Raw genomic sequence first — 18,632 nt, 5'->3', positions numbered from 1 at the left:
GGAATCTTATCCATATCTATCTTAAAACTTACGGAATTATGACTACTATTCTCTAAACGCTCCTCCACTGAAACATCAATCACCTGGCCAGGCTCGTTCCCAAATATGGGCCCTTCTCCAGTTGGACTATCTACGTATTGTTTCAAAAAGCCCTCCTGGATGCACCTAACAAATTCTGTCCCATCTAAGCCCTTGGCACTAAGGGAGTACCCATCAATGATGTGGAAGTTAAGATCACTCCTAATACAATCCTACTGTATTTACACTTTTCCATGTTCCTCTATCTCCGGCTAGTTATTGGGAAATATTTAGAACCTAATCTTTGTGATTGCATCTTCCTTTCTTAATGTCTTGTATTTGCCGCACCCTGTAACTCTGTGCATCACTGGTAATCAGAAATGTATCAATCTCTATTTTAAACTTACTCATGCTGAGCTTTCACAGTCCTTTGTGGTAGAGAATTCCAAAGATTCACAATCCTCTGAGTAAAATAATTTCGCCTCCTCAAACTGGAGGTGACATCCACCTTGTTTTTCAATTGTGTCTCCTAATTTTAGACTTCTGAACCAGGGGAAACATATTTTTTGCATCTATACTATCTAGCCCTTATTTTGTAGATTTCAATGAGATCACCTCTCATTCTTCAAAACTCTAAACCATACAGGCCTGGTTTACGTTATCTCTTTTCCTAGGTCAGTCCCGCAATCTTGGGATCAAGTCTGGTGAACCTTCATTGCATTCTCTCTTCAACTTTGGGATTCTTCAACTTGAGACCCATTAATTTCTCAAATATAATCTTCTTACAAACAGTAATTTCCTTCAACTTCTCATTCCAGGTGTCTCTTTGTTGTACCTTCCTCAATGAAAGCAGACACAAAGTAATGGTTGAGCTTTTCTGCCACTTCTTTGTTCCCTTCTATACATTTTCCATATTCTGCCTTTAAAGGCCCCTCATTCATTTTATCCAAATGTTTCCTTTCTCTCTGTAGATGATTGGATAGTCCTTTTTTATGTTTTTAAATGATGTTGAAGTGTATCATTGATCAATCTTAGAATAAATCATGGCTTTTATGCCTATAAAAAGTAAAACAAACTTATCTCAAATTATTAAGATGCAGCACGTAAGGAGGGGTGCACATGGGCATCATTGGCAAGGCCAGCATTCATAGCCAATCTTTATTGGAACTTTGTGCTTCTTCCTTGAGTCACTACAGTCCATATAATGTAGGTAAAGTTGCCACAGTCCCAGAGGACCACAGAGCTGCTGTTGTCATTAGAGAGAAATGACTGGTGGTTCTTTACCCGAGGGTCACCAAGCCTCGGGTGAGAGGAGAGGTTGAGAAGGAGGGTCCTTCCTTGGTAAATCAGTGTGGGAATTGAATCCAAGCCGTTGGCATTATCCTGCATTTCAAGCCACCCAGCCAGTTGAGTTAACTGACCCCTGACAATGTAGGTACACCCAAAATGCTGTTGGGGAGAGAGGTCCAGGTTTTTAACCCAGTACTGGTGAAGAAAGCTAACTGTTTCCAAGTTAGGTTCGTGTGTCATTTGGAGGTAAATTTGCAGGTGATGGTATTCCCCTGCACCTACTGCCCTTTTCCTTCTTGTAGCACAAATTTGCTGTCCACCCTCTGGATCAGAGCATTTTTGTTTCTATCACTACCAGTCCACAAGTCTCCCTGTTTTGGTGGCCAGTGAATGAGCCTGGACTTGTGCCGTCCTTGCTGAGGCAGTACAATCTGAAGCCAGGTGCTTAGCAAAAGAGTTCTATACTGTAAGGGCATCTGCAGCTCCACCACAAGGTTTCGAAGTGTTGTCAAAAGAACCTTGAAGAGATACAATAGCGCATCTACAAGTGGTACAACGTGACAGCCACAGTACATTGATAGAGTGGTGAATGAAATTTAAAAGTAATGGTTGAGCTACAAATCAAGAGAGTTGCCTTGTCCTAAATGGTTTCAATTCTGGTGTGTTATTAGAGCCATATTCATGTAATTGGGAAGTATTCTATCATTATCCTGAAATTGTACCATGTAAATGGAGGATGTGCTTTGGGGATTCAGAAAATTACTAAATTATAATATTTAATAGTATACTAAACACACAATACCCAGCCTCTGACCTGCTCTTGTACAATGTTGCAGATGATCATTGGTACCATTGGTACCCATGTTACTTTCCACCTTATCAGGCCAATCTGAATGTTGTTGTGGTCTTCTTGTAAGTTGGAAAAAAAGAGTAAACTAGTCAGAGATGTCAACATATGTGGAGGGCTGTTGTAGGTTGAGCAGGACATTGACAAGATGCAGAAGTGGACTGATAAATGGCAGATGGAGTTCAACTTGGAAAATTGTGAAGTGACTCACTTTGGAAGGTCAAATTTGAATACAGAACACAGGGTTAAAGGCAGGATTCTTGGCAGTGTGGAGGAACACAGAATCTTGGGGTCCATGTTCATAGGTCCCTCAAAGTTGCCATCTAAGTTGATAGGATTGTTAAGGACGCATATGATGTGTTGGCTTTCATTAACAGGGAAATTGACTTTAAGAGCCGTGAGGTTATGCTGTATCTTTATTGAGCCCTGTCAACAACACACTTGGAATATTGTGTTCAGTTCTGGTCACCTCACCTATAGGAAGGATGTGGAAGCTTTAGAGAGGGTGCAGAGGAGACTTATCAGGCTGCTGCCTGGACTGGCAGGCAGGTCTTATGAAGAAAGATTGAGGGAGCTAGGGCTTTCCTCCTTGGACTGAAGAATGATGAGAGGTGACTTGATAGGGGTGTACAAGATAATAAGAAGCATAGATAGTGAATAGTCAGAGACTTTTTCCCAGAGCAGGGCTATCATAAGGGGACATAATTTTAAGCTGATTGGAGGAAGGTTTAGGGGAGGTGTCAGAGGTGGGTTCTTTACACAGAGAGTGGTGGGTGCGTGGAATGCACTACCAGCAGTGGTAGTAGAGTCAAATACATTAGGGACATTTAAGTGACTCTTGGATAGGCACATGGATGATAGTAAAATGACGAGTATGTAGGTTAGTTTGACCTTAGAGTAGGATAAAAGGCCGGCACAACATCGACTGTACTGTGCTGTACTGCAAAAGCTTTTATGGTTGAGGTAAAAGAGTGTAAATAGGAAGGGCCAGAAAATTATAAATGGGACAACAAATGTAAGGGACCTTTTTTAAAAGAAATATCATCTATGGACCCATTGTTCAAAGGAGCTCGCAGGGTCTTGGAGCAGTCAGCAATCTGTGCCTCAGCAGATTATTTGTACCACTGAGGTACTGCCCCAGCGGAGTCACAGTTACTTCTTGTAGCACAAATTTGCTGTCCACCCTCTGGATCAGAGCATTTTTGTTTCTATCACTACCAGTCCACAAGTCTCCCTGTTTTGGTGGCCAGTGAATGAGCCTGGACTTGTGCCGTCCTTGCTGAGGCAGTACAATCTGAAGCCAGGTGCTTAGCAAAAGAGTTCTATACTGTAAGGGCATCTGCAGCTCCCCCACAATTGAAAGTTAGCAGTTTTCCACCAACTGTCCTGCAGCTATAGTGATAACACTGCAAAGGAGCTCAAAGGCAACCAAGCAACAGATCTAACAGAATGCAGAAGGGTGAATAATTGTTTTGGGCAAATATTGCAAGCTTTGGATGAACTTGGTCTGGAATAGTTTTGACGGTGTTTTTAAATTCAGGGTTGCGGTCAGGAAGGTGCTGTGATTATCCTGTACAGAGGAGTAGTAAGGTGGGGAAGTGCTGAAATAACAGAGGTATGAAGATTTCTTTGGGGAAGCTGAAGCCCAAACAAAGGCTCATAGACAACTCTTTTGGAGAACAATTACATGCTAAGTTCCACTCTCCTGCTGTCACCCCTCTTTTATCTGTCCTCTCCCTCTATTTCTGACTCAACTCCCAACAATCACCTGTAGCGATGGATGGCAAACTGTCAAAGATTTAACTGTTTTGCTGATATTGCCTACTCCAGCCTGGAAAGGTATGCTGGCATAGAAACTGTCACAGACAGTGCCATCCATACTCTGCTGTGAGGCAATAGAACATGGGACAGTTCTCTAACCACCTCTTTTGTGAAGTGCAACCTCGAAATGCACAGCACCTGATCATTGCGCTCAGGGGCTAGGTTCAATCTGAAGACTCAGGTACAACTTCCTGCTAATGCTGCTTCTCTTGCCACTTCTCAAAGGCAAGAACAATTTGGCTTCTCTACTGCCTCTAGTGCATTACACTGTGATACTGCATGGTTTGAAAGGATGAAGTATGAAACAGTAGCTAAGACTCCAGACTTAGAAGAGGCTCACTTCAGTAGGATGAGGTGCAGACTGATCAAGGTAAATTTGTCAATTTGTAAGGCAGTAAGTGAAAAGCAGTCAGTGGCCGTTGTTCACACAAACATTAATTGATCTGAATCTAGTATTTGAAGTGGCATTGGACAACAGGTATAAGTTAACAGTTTTAATAAAATAACTGATGGATCTTTCATAACAAGCACATTAATTTACAATGAAGTTTCCATGGTTCTTAGTTCGCTGGGCATTGTTTTGTTGACAGGTTTAAAGCTATTTGCTCTGTTTGGCAGCCTCTCTTATATCCTCCTCTAGAGCTGCTCATTTCTGTTATTCCTTTCAAATTTGTAGCTCACCTCCTTATCCTTCCTTTTCCAACTCCGCTCTTAGCCACTCAAATCTTAATGCATTGATCAGTTGCTTTTTCCATAGTCCACCTCACACCTCCAGTCTACCAACACCAACCATGTCCAGCAGACTGTCTACTCCCCCTTCACCTCTCTCTAGGATCGCCAACTTACTTATCACTTCCAGTACTTGCCTTCTCATTGCTTCTCCAGTTGCAAGCTGATTCACTTTCACGTTTGCTGTTTATAGGATCACAAAAGAGCTGATCAGCAGCATATGTCAGATACAAGTCTGTGATTGAAGGTGCATCTTCTTTCAAACATTTTGCAGTCCCACCTGCAAGAACAGCTTTTATTCTTTCTGATTGCCTCTATAATTCATTTTGACCTGGCAATTTGGAGTTTTTGGGGCTGAATTTACCTGCCTCCCTATGCATTTCAAGTGTTGTAAGAAGCAATAATAAAATAAATGACAAAAGACAGGCAAAAGCACATATATAGTGTAGGTGCTGGCAATGGGAGAGACACATAGGATAGCAAAGGGTAACAACAGAGTTATGAAAATAAACATGCAAAGGACATCACAATCAGGATAAAAATATCCCCAATTATATTAGAAAAGTATGTGGATATTATATTGATTTTTTTTTTGAAAAAAGGAATTGATGGACCAAGTAATTACTTTCCCTGGATATTTACAATAAAGAAATGATTAGCATGCCAGATGCTGCAATCAAAGTAATTTTGAGAGACTTATCAAAAATAATATAAGCAAAATAATGGTGCTAAAGAGTGACAAATCCCTAAATGCAGATGCTTTCAATATCACAGTATTAAAGAAAGCAGTCAAAAATGTTGCAGATACCAGAACTGCAATCTTCAAGTGTTTAATTCAGGAACTGTCTGTTTAGTTTGCGAAGTTATGCATGTAACTCCACTGAGGAAGGGTGAGCAAGAGAAGCCAAGAAATTATAGAAGTGTTAAAAAGACATCTGTTGTCAGAAGCCTACTCCAGTCTATTTTGAATGACAGGATAATTGAACACCATGGGTGGAATTTTCCTAGTTTTAGTTTGTATTTTGTCAAGTGAGTGAGTGCCCATTCTACTGTGGCTCGCAACTATCTTTCTCATGCAATCTTCCACTCTTCCCAGTACTTATATATCTGGTCTCTTCAGCACCATTCGAATGGAACCATGCAGAAGAAGAAACATAAGTACTTCTCACGACTGGACCATTGAAATTCAGGCCTCTCTGCCCATATTTAAAGCCCAGCAACATACCACTGCAAACCAGAACTTCACACTATAGTGCGTGATGATTATCAATGAGGATATGGCCCAGAAAAGAAAATTTGCACCTGCTTTGTGAACAAGGACCGAGAGGCAGGCAGGTTCGTGGAGAAGAGGGCAATCTTTTATTGTGCTGTGCGTAGCAGAAGGCTATGCCACCAGACATAGTCAGCATGACTCAGTTAGTACCAGGATAAAACACACACCCAAAATGCAGGAAGATTGATTCTGAGGGGTTCATGATCATAGTCACCCAATAAAGGCAGTTGATTTTTCAGTGCAATTTTCTGTTAGTTTATTGAGAAGCAGTAGATAGCGTACATAAATTAATTAGCCAAAGAAAGGAAGTATACAATCTGTGACAATTGAGAATGCTTTACTGATACGAAAACCATTCTGTTAAGATGGATAAGAGAAATGGTGTAGCTTATCTCCCTGGATCATTTTGTCCCTCCCTTCCCTCATCCTTGTTATATTTCTTATTTTGAGGGATGGCCATTACTATGTCAATCATTTGTCTAACTGCTTTTGGCTAATGGCTATGGGACAGCTACTCAAGATGTTAGATTGTCTTTTTTTCACCGTTCAGATCTGAAGGGTGGATTTCGTTCCTTCTGGGATCAAAGCATTCTTATTTCCTGTACATTACATTGATAATAGGGGAGGGTGATGACTGGTAAATCTTTCATGTGAGTCAGAACCTTGATAATTTTGAAGACTTTGAATAATACTTTGGTGAACAGGCTAGCGAATGGACATTGCATTGCAAGTTATAGAGTTAGACTCTACAGCACAGAAACAGACCCTTTAGTCCGACTTGTCCACGCCAACCGGACATTTCAATCTGACCCAATCCCATTTGCCAACATTTGGCCCATATACCTCGAAACCCTTCCTATTCATATCCCCATCCAGGTGCCTTTTAAATGTTGTAATTGTATCAACCTCCACCACTTCCTCTGGCAGCTCATTCCATACATGCACCATCCTTTGTGTAAAAACGGTGCCCCTTACATTCCTTTCAAATCTTTCCCCTCTCACCTTAGACTTGTGCCCTCTAGTTTTGGACTCACCCATACCTTGTCTATTTACCCTATCCCTGCCCCTCATGATTTTATAAACCTCTATAAGGTCAACCCTCAGCCTCTGTCCTCCAAGGAAAATAGCCCCAGCCTATTCAGCCGCTCCCTGTAGCTCAAACTCTCCAACCCTGGCAACATCCTTGTAAATCTTTTCTGAATCCTTGAACCAGAATTGCGTGCAGTATTCCAATAGTCGCCTGACCAACGCCTTGTACTCAGGAGTGACTGTGTCTCAATCCCCTGTCTGTCTGAAACAACACAGATCCCTGGGCTCTTAGACAGCTGTTTGGTCTCTCTACTGTACCTAATGCCCTGGACTGAAATCAGGAAACTGTCTTGACTGATTATGGTTGTATCCCTTGACTTGACTGTAGTCTTCCTTGGCCCCTTTGAAGACTGTACAACTTTACCTTTCAGATGTGGCCATTTTCCTGAAGTGCATATATTATATTTACTGTGTAAGCTGTTTGCTCATGCTGCATGTGAGATATTGATGTTGCAGAGTGCCATGCAGTTACATGTTCCACCCCCCTTGAATATTTTGTTCTTGTTCAGTTCTTGCCACTGTGGAAAGCTGCCTGCTTCTCATTCAGTGAAGCATACAGAGATTTGTCATCTCTAAGTAAGCGCAAAATGAGTGAGTGTTAAGAAAATCAACTAAGAACCTGTGTTGCTGCATGAGATGATGTATGTGTCCCTGTATGCAAGATGACCTGGTTCAAGTGCACATTCTTGGAGTCCCTGAGTGTTGTAGGTTTGAAGTGTCTGCATTGGTTGGAGAACAGGCATGATGGTGTGGTGATGCTGGTGGCTTGCTGCTGCTGACTTGTATGGCCAAAGGTCAAGAATGATGGTGGCAGAGCCATTACACTGAAGCCAAAGTGGATGATGGCCAGGATGAGCATTTAGCAAGCTGCAGCCATCAGCTACCAGCTCTGACTTACATGTGAAAAATTTGTGCTATCTAGGATATCAGATTAGGCTCCAAGACCATAAGAAATATGAAGCTACAAATCACACAACACCATGTTATACTCCAACAGGTTTAATTGGAAGCACTAGCTTTCAGAGCGCCGCTTCTTCATCAGGTGAAGGAGCGGCGCTCCGAAAGCTAGTGCTTCCAATTAAACCTGTTGGACTATAACCTGGTGTTGTGTGATTTGTAACTTTGTACACCCCAGTCCAACACCGGCACCTCCAAATCATAAGAACTATGAGTAGGAGTAGGTCATGTGGCCTATTGTGCCTGCTCTGCCAGTCAATAGCATCATAACTGATTTGACGTTCCTCATGTCTACTTTCCATGTAATCCTTGATTCCCCTACTGATCAAGAATCTATCTATCTCAGCCATAAATATACACAAGTATTCTATCCCTGTAGCTATCTGAGGCACGGACTTCAAAAAACTCTCAACCCTCAAAGAGAAAGAAAATCCTCCTTCCATCAGTGAAATTCCACTCTTTGCAAGCTTTCACCTAACAAGGAGAGTCACTGTGGATTTCCAGAAGGCTTTTATAAGGAATCACATGATAGGCTACTTCGTAAGACACAAGCCCCTGGTGTTGAGGGTAGTAATTAGCATGAATGACTTATTGGCTGGCTAATAGAAAACAGAATTGGGATAAGGAGTGACTTTCAGTCTGGCAACCTGTAACTGGTGGAGTGCCACTATGGAACCAGGATTATTTAGAATATATGTTAATGATTTGATGATGAAAGTGCATGTACTATAGCTAAGTTTGTAGATGATGTAAAAATAGGTGGGAAAGCAAAAGGATAATACAGTCTGCTGAGTGACATAGATTAAGTGAGTCGGCAGAAACTTGGCCGACAGATTATTATGTGGGAAAATGTGAATAGAGAAGCTGAATATTATTTAAATACAGAAAGCTGCAGCACAGAAAATTTATGAGTCCTCATGCATAATTCATTAAAAGGTAACATCACTTTCAGGTGGTAATAGGGAAGGCAAATGGACCGTTGCCTTTACTTCAAAGGGATTTTAATCTATAAATAGAGAAAGCTATATAAGGCACTAGCGAGATGACACCTGGTTTAATGTGAACAGTTTTGATTTCTAATGAAAGGTATACTGTATGCAATCCACAGAAAATTCAGCAGGTGGACCTCAAGTATGGAGGGATCCTGTTATGAAGAGAGTTTGAATAGTTTGGGCCTATACTCAATGTTGGCTCAGTGGTTAGTACTGCTGCCTCACATCTCCAGTGGCCTGGGTTCAATTCCAGCCTTGGATGATTGTGCAAACTTTACACGGATGTTCTCCCCATGACTTTGTGGATTTCTACTGATGCTCCAGTTTCTTTCCACAGTCCAAACATGTGTACATTAGATGGATTGGCCATGGTAAATTTCCCCTAGTGTCCAAGGATGTGCAGACTAAATAGAGTAACCATGCTAAATGCAGTGTTACAGGAATCAGGTTGGGAGGCTGGAACTCAGTGGGATGCTCTTGGGAGGGTTGGTGTGGATTCGACCGGCTGAATAGCCCTTTTGCCACACCGCAGGGATTCTGTGAGTATAAAAGAATGAGAGGTGACCTTATAAAAATGTCTAAGATTCTTCGGATTCTTAACAGGGTAGCTGCAGAGAGGCTGGTGGAGAGTCTTGGGCTAGAGGACATGATCTTAGAATAAGGGGCTGCTCGCTTAAGACTGAGGAAGAATTTCTTCTCTGTGTGAGGTGCATCTATGGACTTCTTTGCCCCAGAGGGCTGTCAAGGCTAGGTCGTTCAGTATATTTGAAGCTGAGGCTGAGTTTTAACTATAAGTGTATTGGGGTTATGAGGGAAAAAGCAGGAAAGTGAGATCTTTGAATGGCTGATCAGATGCAATGGGCTGAATGGCCTACTTCTGCTTTTGCATCCTATGGTCTTACTTATAAAGCGTAAACCATGCTGAGTGAATCAGATTGAATTCTTTGAAGAGGTGACTAAAATATTGGACTTTCAGAAAGTATTTGGTGAAGTTGTTCACAAAAGACCTGTTAGCTAAAGTTGAAGCATGTGAATTCAAAGCAGGTTATTGACCTGGTTAGAAACCTGGCTAGAAGTCTGGCTAGGCAGAGGTCCAGAATAGTGGAAAAACATTCGTGTTACAGGATATCACGAATGATGTCCTGCAATGATTTGTTAGTCCTCAAGTATTCATCATTTTAACAGGCAATTGAGCTGATGGGATAGAAATCCATATGTCCAAATTTTGTTGATGTAACCTATCTTTGCAGCAATGTAAGTAGAGTTGGTAGAAGTATAACATCACAAAGATATATTGATCAGTTAATTGAATGTTACCCACTTTGGATCTAAAAAGGATAGCACAGGATACTTTGTAATGTAATCTAGAAACTGTGATTATCAAAAGTGACTGAGGGTCCCTGTAGATGCATCATTAAAATATCATGAGTGGAATTCAGAAAGTAATTAAGAAACAATTGGAATACCAGAAACTGAGAGACTGAAAAGCCTGCTTGCACACAGCATACCTTGTCGTGGTGAGTAAGACCTCTGCACGTCAATGCCAGGAAATCCTACTCTTTGGTTGACAGCTCCAGCAGTCCCAGCAATACTAAGAGTTTGGTAGTGGGCACCGCTGAAACTGCAGTGATTCCTATGAAGAAGATCTGATGGATCTCAGAGTGAGCTAGGTTTGGTGTATTGGGCATGGAGTGTTTGGTCATCCTGGAGCGTATGGGGTAGGGCTTGTACAGAAGACACACAGGAAGAGGATGGTGCTATCTTCAGATTTTTGAGTTAACGGGAGTTGTTGGACTAGGCTGCCGAAACCTACCTAACTGCTTATGCCAACCATGTTATGGCATAGGCAGTGTATTATTCACATCAATAGACTTGTTAACAAGCCTTGTTGATCTTTCATTATTAATTTAAAAATGTCAGACAGCTTCTGATGTTGGCCCTTGCTGAATTAGCATATCATGGTGTCCGCTCCAGGATGGGTTTGAAGATTAGCCATGTAATCTGTTTTTCTACGTCTCGACTGAAAACATTCCGAGCAGGGGCTCATAAAAACATCTCAACGTTTCAAGTCGATAATCTTGTATCAGAACTGGGGATGGTTAGAAACATAGTAGACTCTAATTTAGAAAGTTAAGGCATTATTTAAGTGAAGTTTTCACACATTAACTGAAACATAAGGTTATTTGAGAGAGACTATTCCACTCGATGACGGTTTCCAGATCCAGAGGCTATAGTCTAAAAATTAGAACCAGACCTTGCAAAAGTATTAGAGGATATGGAACAAAGCTGGGTGTGTGGAGTTAGGCCACAGATCAGCCATGATCTCCTGAAATTACAGAACAGGTTAGAGGGGTCAAACAACCTCCTCCTGTTCTTATGCAATGGGCACTGCAACGAAAGACCCACCATGATTGGAAGCAAATAATATATTGAGGGTACTCAGACATAAATTCATTCAAAAGTTTTGTATCATTCCCTTTTGACTTAAAGAACTTTTATTATTTCTTTCAACTTTGTGCTTCCAATAACTCTGCAGGAGGAAGTCAGAAGCACCTTCCTTGAAAATTGAATTGTGATTAATTTCAATAAGTTTGGATGGAGAATAAGCTTTGTGCAGATGATCAATATTCACTGTTTTTATGAAAGGACAATAACAGGAGTGGCACAATCCAAAATGGGAAGAAGGTTGCTGTGTATGTATCAGGTGCTGAGTAAGGTGCTCAAGATTCCCTCTTGGCCTATTTCAGTGCACAAGGAGTGGGGGGGGTGTCACTGTTGACCCCTCCATAGCAGGCAGCCTGATGCAGCTGACACAGTTATGCCACTTCTTTCCTGTCCTGATTATTGCAGTATGGAAAACAGTGACAAATGCCAGGATGTCTTTATTGAGAGTGTACTTGAGTACTGTATACAGGTTTAATCCATGAAATAGCTCCACAGAGGCCAGTATCCTGTCACCAAGTCACCCTTTATTTGCACGTGGAAAGTCCTTGACACTGGTCCAACCCCTTCAAAGCCAGCTCTGAGTGTCAGAATATCTGACACTCCTCTTCTTATCTGGATACAAGGGAAATTGAAAGAAATGGGAATAGAGGGAAGAAGGTGTCGCTAAGGTAGAATATAAGTCATGATCTTATTGAATGCCAGAGCAGACCCTGGGTACCATAGCCATTTCTTATTATTTATGTTAGTATGCTATGAGTATTCAGTTATTATATGCAGTAGTCTATATTTTAGAATTTTTTCATTATACAAAATTATACAATTATGAATGCCTAGAAATGGGAGGAGATTTTATTGCAAGTAGCTATTTCAAAAGAGTAAATTTGAGCTTTTTTTAAAGTAGAGATATCTATAGTTGGAGTCTTAATTTGTTTAAAAAAGCAAAACTTAAATCTTAATTTGTTTACATGCTCCACCTTTGTTGTCAATTCTGGATCTCATTCATTTTTGTTTAAACTGTTCACTAGGTGATGACCTGCTCTGATTTCATAAACAAAAGAGAATGGCTGACGGAAATACAGTCAATAAACATTGTTAGCTGTTGAGGGAGTGGGAGCAAAATATCTATTTGAACACTATAATTAGTGCTAAAACAGCCAGAGAATTAAATGGCTGACTGTTGGGATTAACTTTATTGGAATCAACTTCGGTAACTAAAGATTCTGATGTAATAACAGTCTGGTAAATATTCTTCTCTGACCACAAAGAATTAAGTTTTAAAAATGCAAGGTTTCAACAGATGAGTAAATAAAATGTTTAAGCAAACAGAAAATGTTGAATATTTTTAGTTCCACAAATGACAAATATTCTGATGTATGGTGATTTTGATGGAATGAGGGAAATGGTTAACACATTAATTAGTCCAGCATGCTAATCAATCTTTTATTGAAGCATCCGTCGATCAAAAGATTAATGAAGAATCATTCATTAGTATTTCATTTGCATGAAGTAACAAATACTGATAAGAATTATAATTCCTTATCACTCAGGCAAAAAAATAGTGACAATTTTGTAACTTCTTTTTCGGATTAATTTTTAGGGAAATATTGTGCTTTTGTTTAATCAACAGTCAGCATAGATCAATGAGCAATGTGCTGATTTTAAAATTCTAATCCTTGTTTTCAAATACCTCCATGTCCTTGTACCTGTAATTCCATAAAGTATTTTATAGTCATAAAATTTCAAAAGTCATTACTGTGCATTAACTATTCAGTACAGTGTCATGTAAAAATACTGAATTGGGAACTGTATTAAATTGATTTACAGTGACTTAATTGGGAATTAATGCATTCCAGAGTAACTTTTTTTGCTTTTATTTAGATTTTGTCCCCACTGGTTTCAAAGGCTCAACTATCGCAGACAGTCCAGTCACGTTTAGCTAGCTGCAAGATTCTAGGAAAAGTTGCCAGAAAATTTGAATCTCATATGTAAGTCGAACAAGGTATTTTTGTTAGTGCTTCTCTGGTAAGCACAAAAATCTGATGTATGCAACAGAATTTTCTATAGTCTGCTATCATGCATCTTGTATGAATACTCTGATGTGCAAGAGTGGCTGAATATCTTTTGCATTTTAACAATCAAAAATGGTAGTTAGTATCTGATACAATTTGGGTCAATAATATATTCTTGCACAGGTTGTTTATTGCATAGAAAACATCATGACCTGATGTTTATTGCATTGAAATTAGAAACCAGTACAGTTCAGTTTGGCTTGTATTCCCATTTAATAACTTTGAATGGAATAAAACATAAATATTACAGAAAAGAGAAACATGTTGCTGCAGCTTAATATCACCATTTATGCTATAGGAGAAAAGGATGCTCAGTGGTTAGCAAGTCAACTGTGGTTGGTTGAGGCTTTGCTGTGAGAAAACAGCAAGGGACTATAAGCAGCCCAAGCTCCCAGCTAATACAAAGAAGGTATAAGGCTTGCAGAGAATGGGTCCCTGCCTGTGACTGTAAATGAGCTACATTACAAACATGACTAATTAATCTAAATTATTTTTACAGCTTAACTGAAAAGTCATGTATGAATTTCATTGTCACCATGATTGATTGAATCAATAGCCAGTGCTTCCATTTGTTCTTAATAAGCAGAGTATAAAATATACCTGACCAGCCTATGCTTGATAATGTTTGATAGATGTAATTCTATCATTGCATGGCATTAGATGAACAATCCTGAGAGATAGTAGTTACATAAATAATCAGTTTAACATAGCCAGTTAATGAGTATCTTTCCTTGTTTACAATCTTCAGAAGCAACATGTACAGTACTCATTTGCAGGGACCCTTACTATGAAAACAAAGAGTTGCCTTATGAGAAAGGCTTGGACAGAGTCAGTTTATAATCTGCTGGAGTTTAGAAGAGTGAGAGATGACTTGGTTGAAACATACAAGGTCCTGAGGGTCTTGACAGGTAGATGTAGAAATTATGTTTTGGCTGGAGAGAACTTGAAATTCAGAGTCACTTAAAAAATGTGGATTTTCTCATCTAACACCAGGAAGAGAAGGGTATCTCAGAAGGTCATGGGTCTTGCAATAATCTTGAACCCGGATCTCTTTACACATTTGCAAAAGGTGCACAGACTGTAAATGTCCAGCATGCTGATTACTGTTGTCCAAAACACTGATCCAAATCTGGATTAAAATATTCTCCTAATCCACACACCATCTATCCATGTATAAAATGTTATTTACAAATGTGTTTGCTTTTGGGATTCATTTGACAATTAAATGGCTGAAGTTTTATCAGATGCATATCAATAAGATGGCCACTATGCAGTTACACTTGGTACTTTTTTACAATACTTAATTGCATATTGAAGACTGTGTTAATCCTTTTTTGACTGGGCTTCATGGATATATGCCATTTTTGAGTTAGCTTGTCTTAAATTGCATTTGTAGTTATTCATAAACTTTATTTTGCATTTTTTTTCTAAAATTTTGTAGATATTGTATTTATTTTCTATAATTGTTTAGTGTATTTTAACAAAAATCTGATTTGGTAATTCATTTATTGCCTTTATATTTAAATTTTGTGAAAAATTGATACTAGTTATTTTATTCAGCATGTCTTTCTGTAGATAGATTAAAAGCTCTGGTGAAGTTTGGTTTGAAATGATAACTGAAAATAAAATTGGAGCACATAGAAACATATAAATATTACTACTTATAACAAGGTAAAAAGAAAGTACAAGAATGTGCACTTTTAACTTTTTAGTACAGGTAGAAGACCCTTTATCTGAAATGCTCATGACCAGCTATTTTTAGGAATTTGGAATTATTTGGTTTTCGGAATAGTGACAGTCTAATGGTGAAATTTTTAAAAATCTTACCGGAGGAACAGACTTCTAAGTAAGAACTTGCTTGGCCACACCCCCCATATCGCATCTGAGTGGCACGCATTGAGTGGGCGTCGATTTGGGGGCATTCACAGATAAAGCCCAGGCCTGTCAGTGCTTGGCCATGTCCCCCATGTCACATCTGAGGGATACACATCGAGTGGGTGTCGATTTGGGGGCATTCACAGAGAAACCCCAGGCCTGTCGGTGCTTGGTCACGCCCCCACCCCCACGTTGCATTTGAGTGACATGCATCAAGTGGATGTTGACTTGGGTTAACTGTTTGCTCACCAAACAATCTTTTAATGAGAAAAAAACTTCACAAAAACTTTCGGATTTCGGAGCTTTTCGGTGTTTGGATGTTCAGATAAAGGATCTTCTACCTGTACTGATTTGTATAATGTGCAAAGATGGTGATGCTTCACCAAAATAATGTTGCAGATCTGAGATCAGAAAATGTTTCTGTGTAAAATATGTATGCTGATTACATCCAACTCTCTTCCACTGTCTCTCCATCTTAAACTTCCTCTGTGGTTGGACTGCCTGTATTAGATCAAAATATGGAGGAGTCACATTTCCCTCCTGCACATCAGAAAGATCAAACCAATCTTGTGAGCTGAACTGTTGCCTTCCCTTTTGCTGGTTGTTTCCCAGCCAGTGAATTGTTTAGTCCATATTAATTTTTTTTTGTTTTGATATAGGGCAAAATTATAAAACTTTCCAATTTTATCCAGCACCAAGATTGTTTTCTCACACCTCTATAATATTGTCACTCCCACTGTTTCTGAAATTCTTACCCATGTTTTTGTCAGTTTGAGAATTCTTCACCGTGGGTTTTCATCCTTTGCTCCAGATTACGTCATCCTTTCCAAGGTTGCTGACTTCATTGCATCCCTGTCCCTCAAAACCTTGAATTTAAAATCTGTACAGGTTCCTGCACCTATCATTGTAATTTCCTCCACCCTTCTGTTCCAACCGCCACCTTTGGTCCTTGAATTTCTGTGCATTCTCCTCCCTTTGCTGAAACATTGACGGCCAAGATTTTAACTTTATTGTTAATTTGTGAGAGATCCTCAGATACCTCTTCAACCTTCAATCATCATTGCAGCTAAGTTTTTAAGTCCGCTCTCAACCCTCCTGCCATGACTAAATGCACATTCCTTTATCCATTTTATTTTATGCTTTGATGTATATTCTATGTTAAAAGTATTCTGTAAATGGAACTAATTCTTGTAGGGTGGTGAAAAATATGGCTGAGGACTGTCATAGCCTTTTCTAAAATCATGTGCATGCACGTACACCTGATGTGGTTTATTCCCTTAGTTTTGGATGGACTATGAAATAAAGCATTTTATTCTGGAAGCTGTTTTATCTCATTGACTAAAGATTGAAATAAAAACTGATAATACTGTTTGAGAATTGCTGCTATATAAATCAATCTGTCTTTCTTTTTCTCTGTCTTCATCTTTATCTTTCTTTCTCTCTACATTTCTTTTTCTTTTCTCTCAAATTTCCCATACCTCCTGTTTCACAAGAGTAATATTTAGATTGCTGTAGTTTTGATCTCTCTCTTTTTGCAATGTTTCTTTAGTCCCTAGTGCTCTAAGATGGCATATTGCAATCATGCATTAATTATAGATTTGTCATGAAATAAGCAAAGAAAAATAGTCTATAAGCAGTTGTATTGTCTCTGCAGAATAAAACGAGATATTCTGCCTCTAGTGAAATCACTTTGCCAGGATGTAGAATATGAAGTTCGCTCCTGTATGTGTCGTCAACTGGAATTCATAGCACAAGGAATTGGGTAAATATTGTAACTTGGGTAAATATTGTCAAACCTATGCGTATAACACAAAAATGGTGTGTGCTGGAGAAACACAGCAGGTCTGGCAGCATCTGCAGAGAGAAAAGCAGCGTTAATTTTTCAAGTCCAGTGACCCTTCTTTAGAATGGTTCGAATGAAGAGTTACTAGACTTGAAATGCAAACTCTGTTTTTCCCTTCACAGATGTTGCTAGATGAGCTGTGTTTCTCCAGCACTCTGTTTTGTTTCAGATTTCTAGCAGTGCAGTTCTTTGTATTTATTTCTGTGTAGACATCTTTGCTTAACTGAAATAAGGATGCTAGATGTTGCATAAAAACCATTAATATTTCAAATGTCTGAGCAGCGAGAAGTTTAACTAAACAAATAGCTGTGCAGACTAAACAATTCTGCTGGGGCGCATAATGAAAAATACCAGGAGGAGATATGAACTGTGTTACTGCTACATCATAGGGTTGAAATCTTGACTCCAAAAGTGGAACAGGTCAAGGTGAAATTAGCTTTGCACATTACTGCATTTAATTTGAGCAGCCTTTTTTTCTCATTTAAGATGTAGTAATGTAAAAACAATTTATCAAGTTGTGTAGTGCAGTTAAAGAATTTCTTTAAAAGGGGGCAATTCTTTAATGTTAAGATCAAATTAATTACTTAGTAATCTTAGAGATAGTTGAATTAATTTTGATTTCTGATTTTGATTTCAGAAGGATGTAATATAAAGGAAATAAGAGTATTTTTGAAATGATACTTACAGGAGCTCCTTGAAGTGGCTGAGACTACTCTATATATAATATTAAACAACTCTCAATTTAAAAAGGTTTCATTCTTTGTAGAACTACAAATTGGAACTAATTGACTGTTGTGGATTTACAGTAAGATTAGGTTGACATCAATGCTTGATGCTCTATAAATCACCTCTGTAATTATAATTCATACCTATTGATTTTACTCACCCATGACTACGTTACATAAGGTAGGGTAATTTCAAGTAATTGTTAAGATTTACATGTAGGTTATATTGATTTATTTTAAAATTATTTCAATGGATGTGAGCATTACTGCAGGACTTGCATTTGTTTTTCAACTCAAATCTCCCTTTAACTGAGTGACATGCTAGGCCATTTCAGAGGACAGTTGAGATTCATATTGCTGTGGGGATGGAGCCACAAAGGATGGTAGATCTCCTTCCCAAAAGGGATCAGTAAATCAAAAATATTTCTACAACAACTGATGATAGTGGTCACCATTGCTGAGTCCAGTTTTTATATCCAGAATTCATCAATTGAATTAGCCTGGGACTTTGAATTACTAGAGATTGTCATAATGTCCACATCTCCCCTATTGGGAAAAGGCTAATAATAGAATGGATAAGACAGGTAGGGCGTTCTACAACAAAAGCAGAAATTGCTGGAAAAGTTCAGCATCTGTGGACAGAAATCAGAGTTAACCAT

The 18,632-nt window shown here is 39.2% G+C and overlaps 1 protein-coding gene across 5 annotated transcripts in view; it reads left to right on the top strand.

Moving 5' to 3' along the window:
* The window catches only part of ppp4r4 (protein phosphatase 4, regulatory subunit 4), a 186,495-nt gene that overhangs the window by 79,233 nt on the left and 88,630 nt on the right, over positions 1 to 18,632 (top strand). For all 5 annotated transcript variants that reach the window (XM_087989669.1, XM_043697169.2, XM_043697170.2 and 2 more), the window contains 2 exons: positions 13,340 to 13,446; positions 17,060 to 17,167. In XM_087989669.1, the coding sequence (XP_087845795.1) occupies positions 13,340 to 13,446; positions 17,060 to 17,167 (215 nt within the window). The remainder of the gene's footprint in view (positions 1 to 13,339; positions 13,447 to 17,059; positions 17,168 to 18,632) is intronic.

The sequence above is a fragment of the Chiloscyllium plagiosum genome, unplaced genomic scaffold, assembly GCF_037043375.1.
Source record: "Chiloscyllium plagiosum isolate Xiang-an unplaced genomic scaffold, Cpla_swu_hap1 HiC_scaffold_8, whole genome shotgun sequence".
NCBI lineage: Eukaryota > Metazoa > Chordata > Chondrichthyes > Orectolobiformes > Hemiscylliidae > Chiloscyllium > Chiloscyllium plagiosum.
Note: the sequence above shows the minus strand (reverse complement) of the source record. Positions and strands in the feature narration are given on the sequence as shown.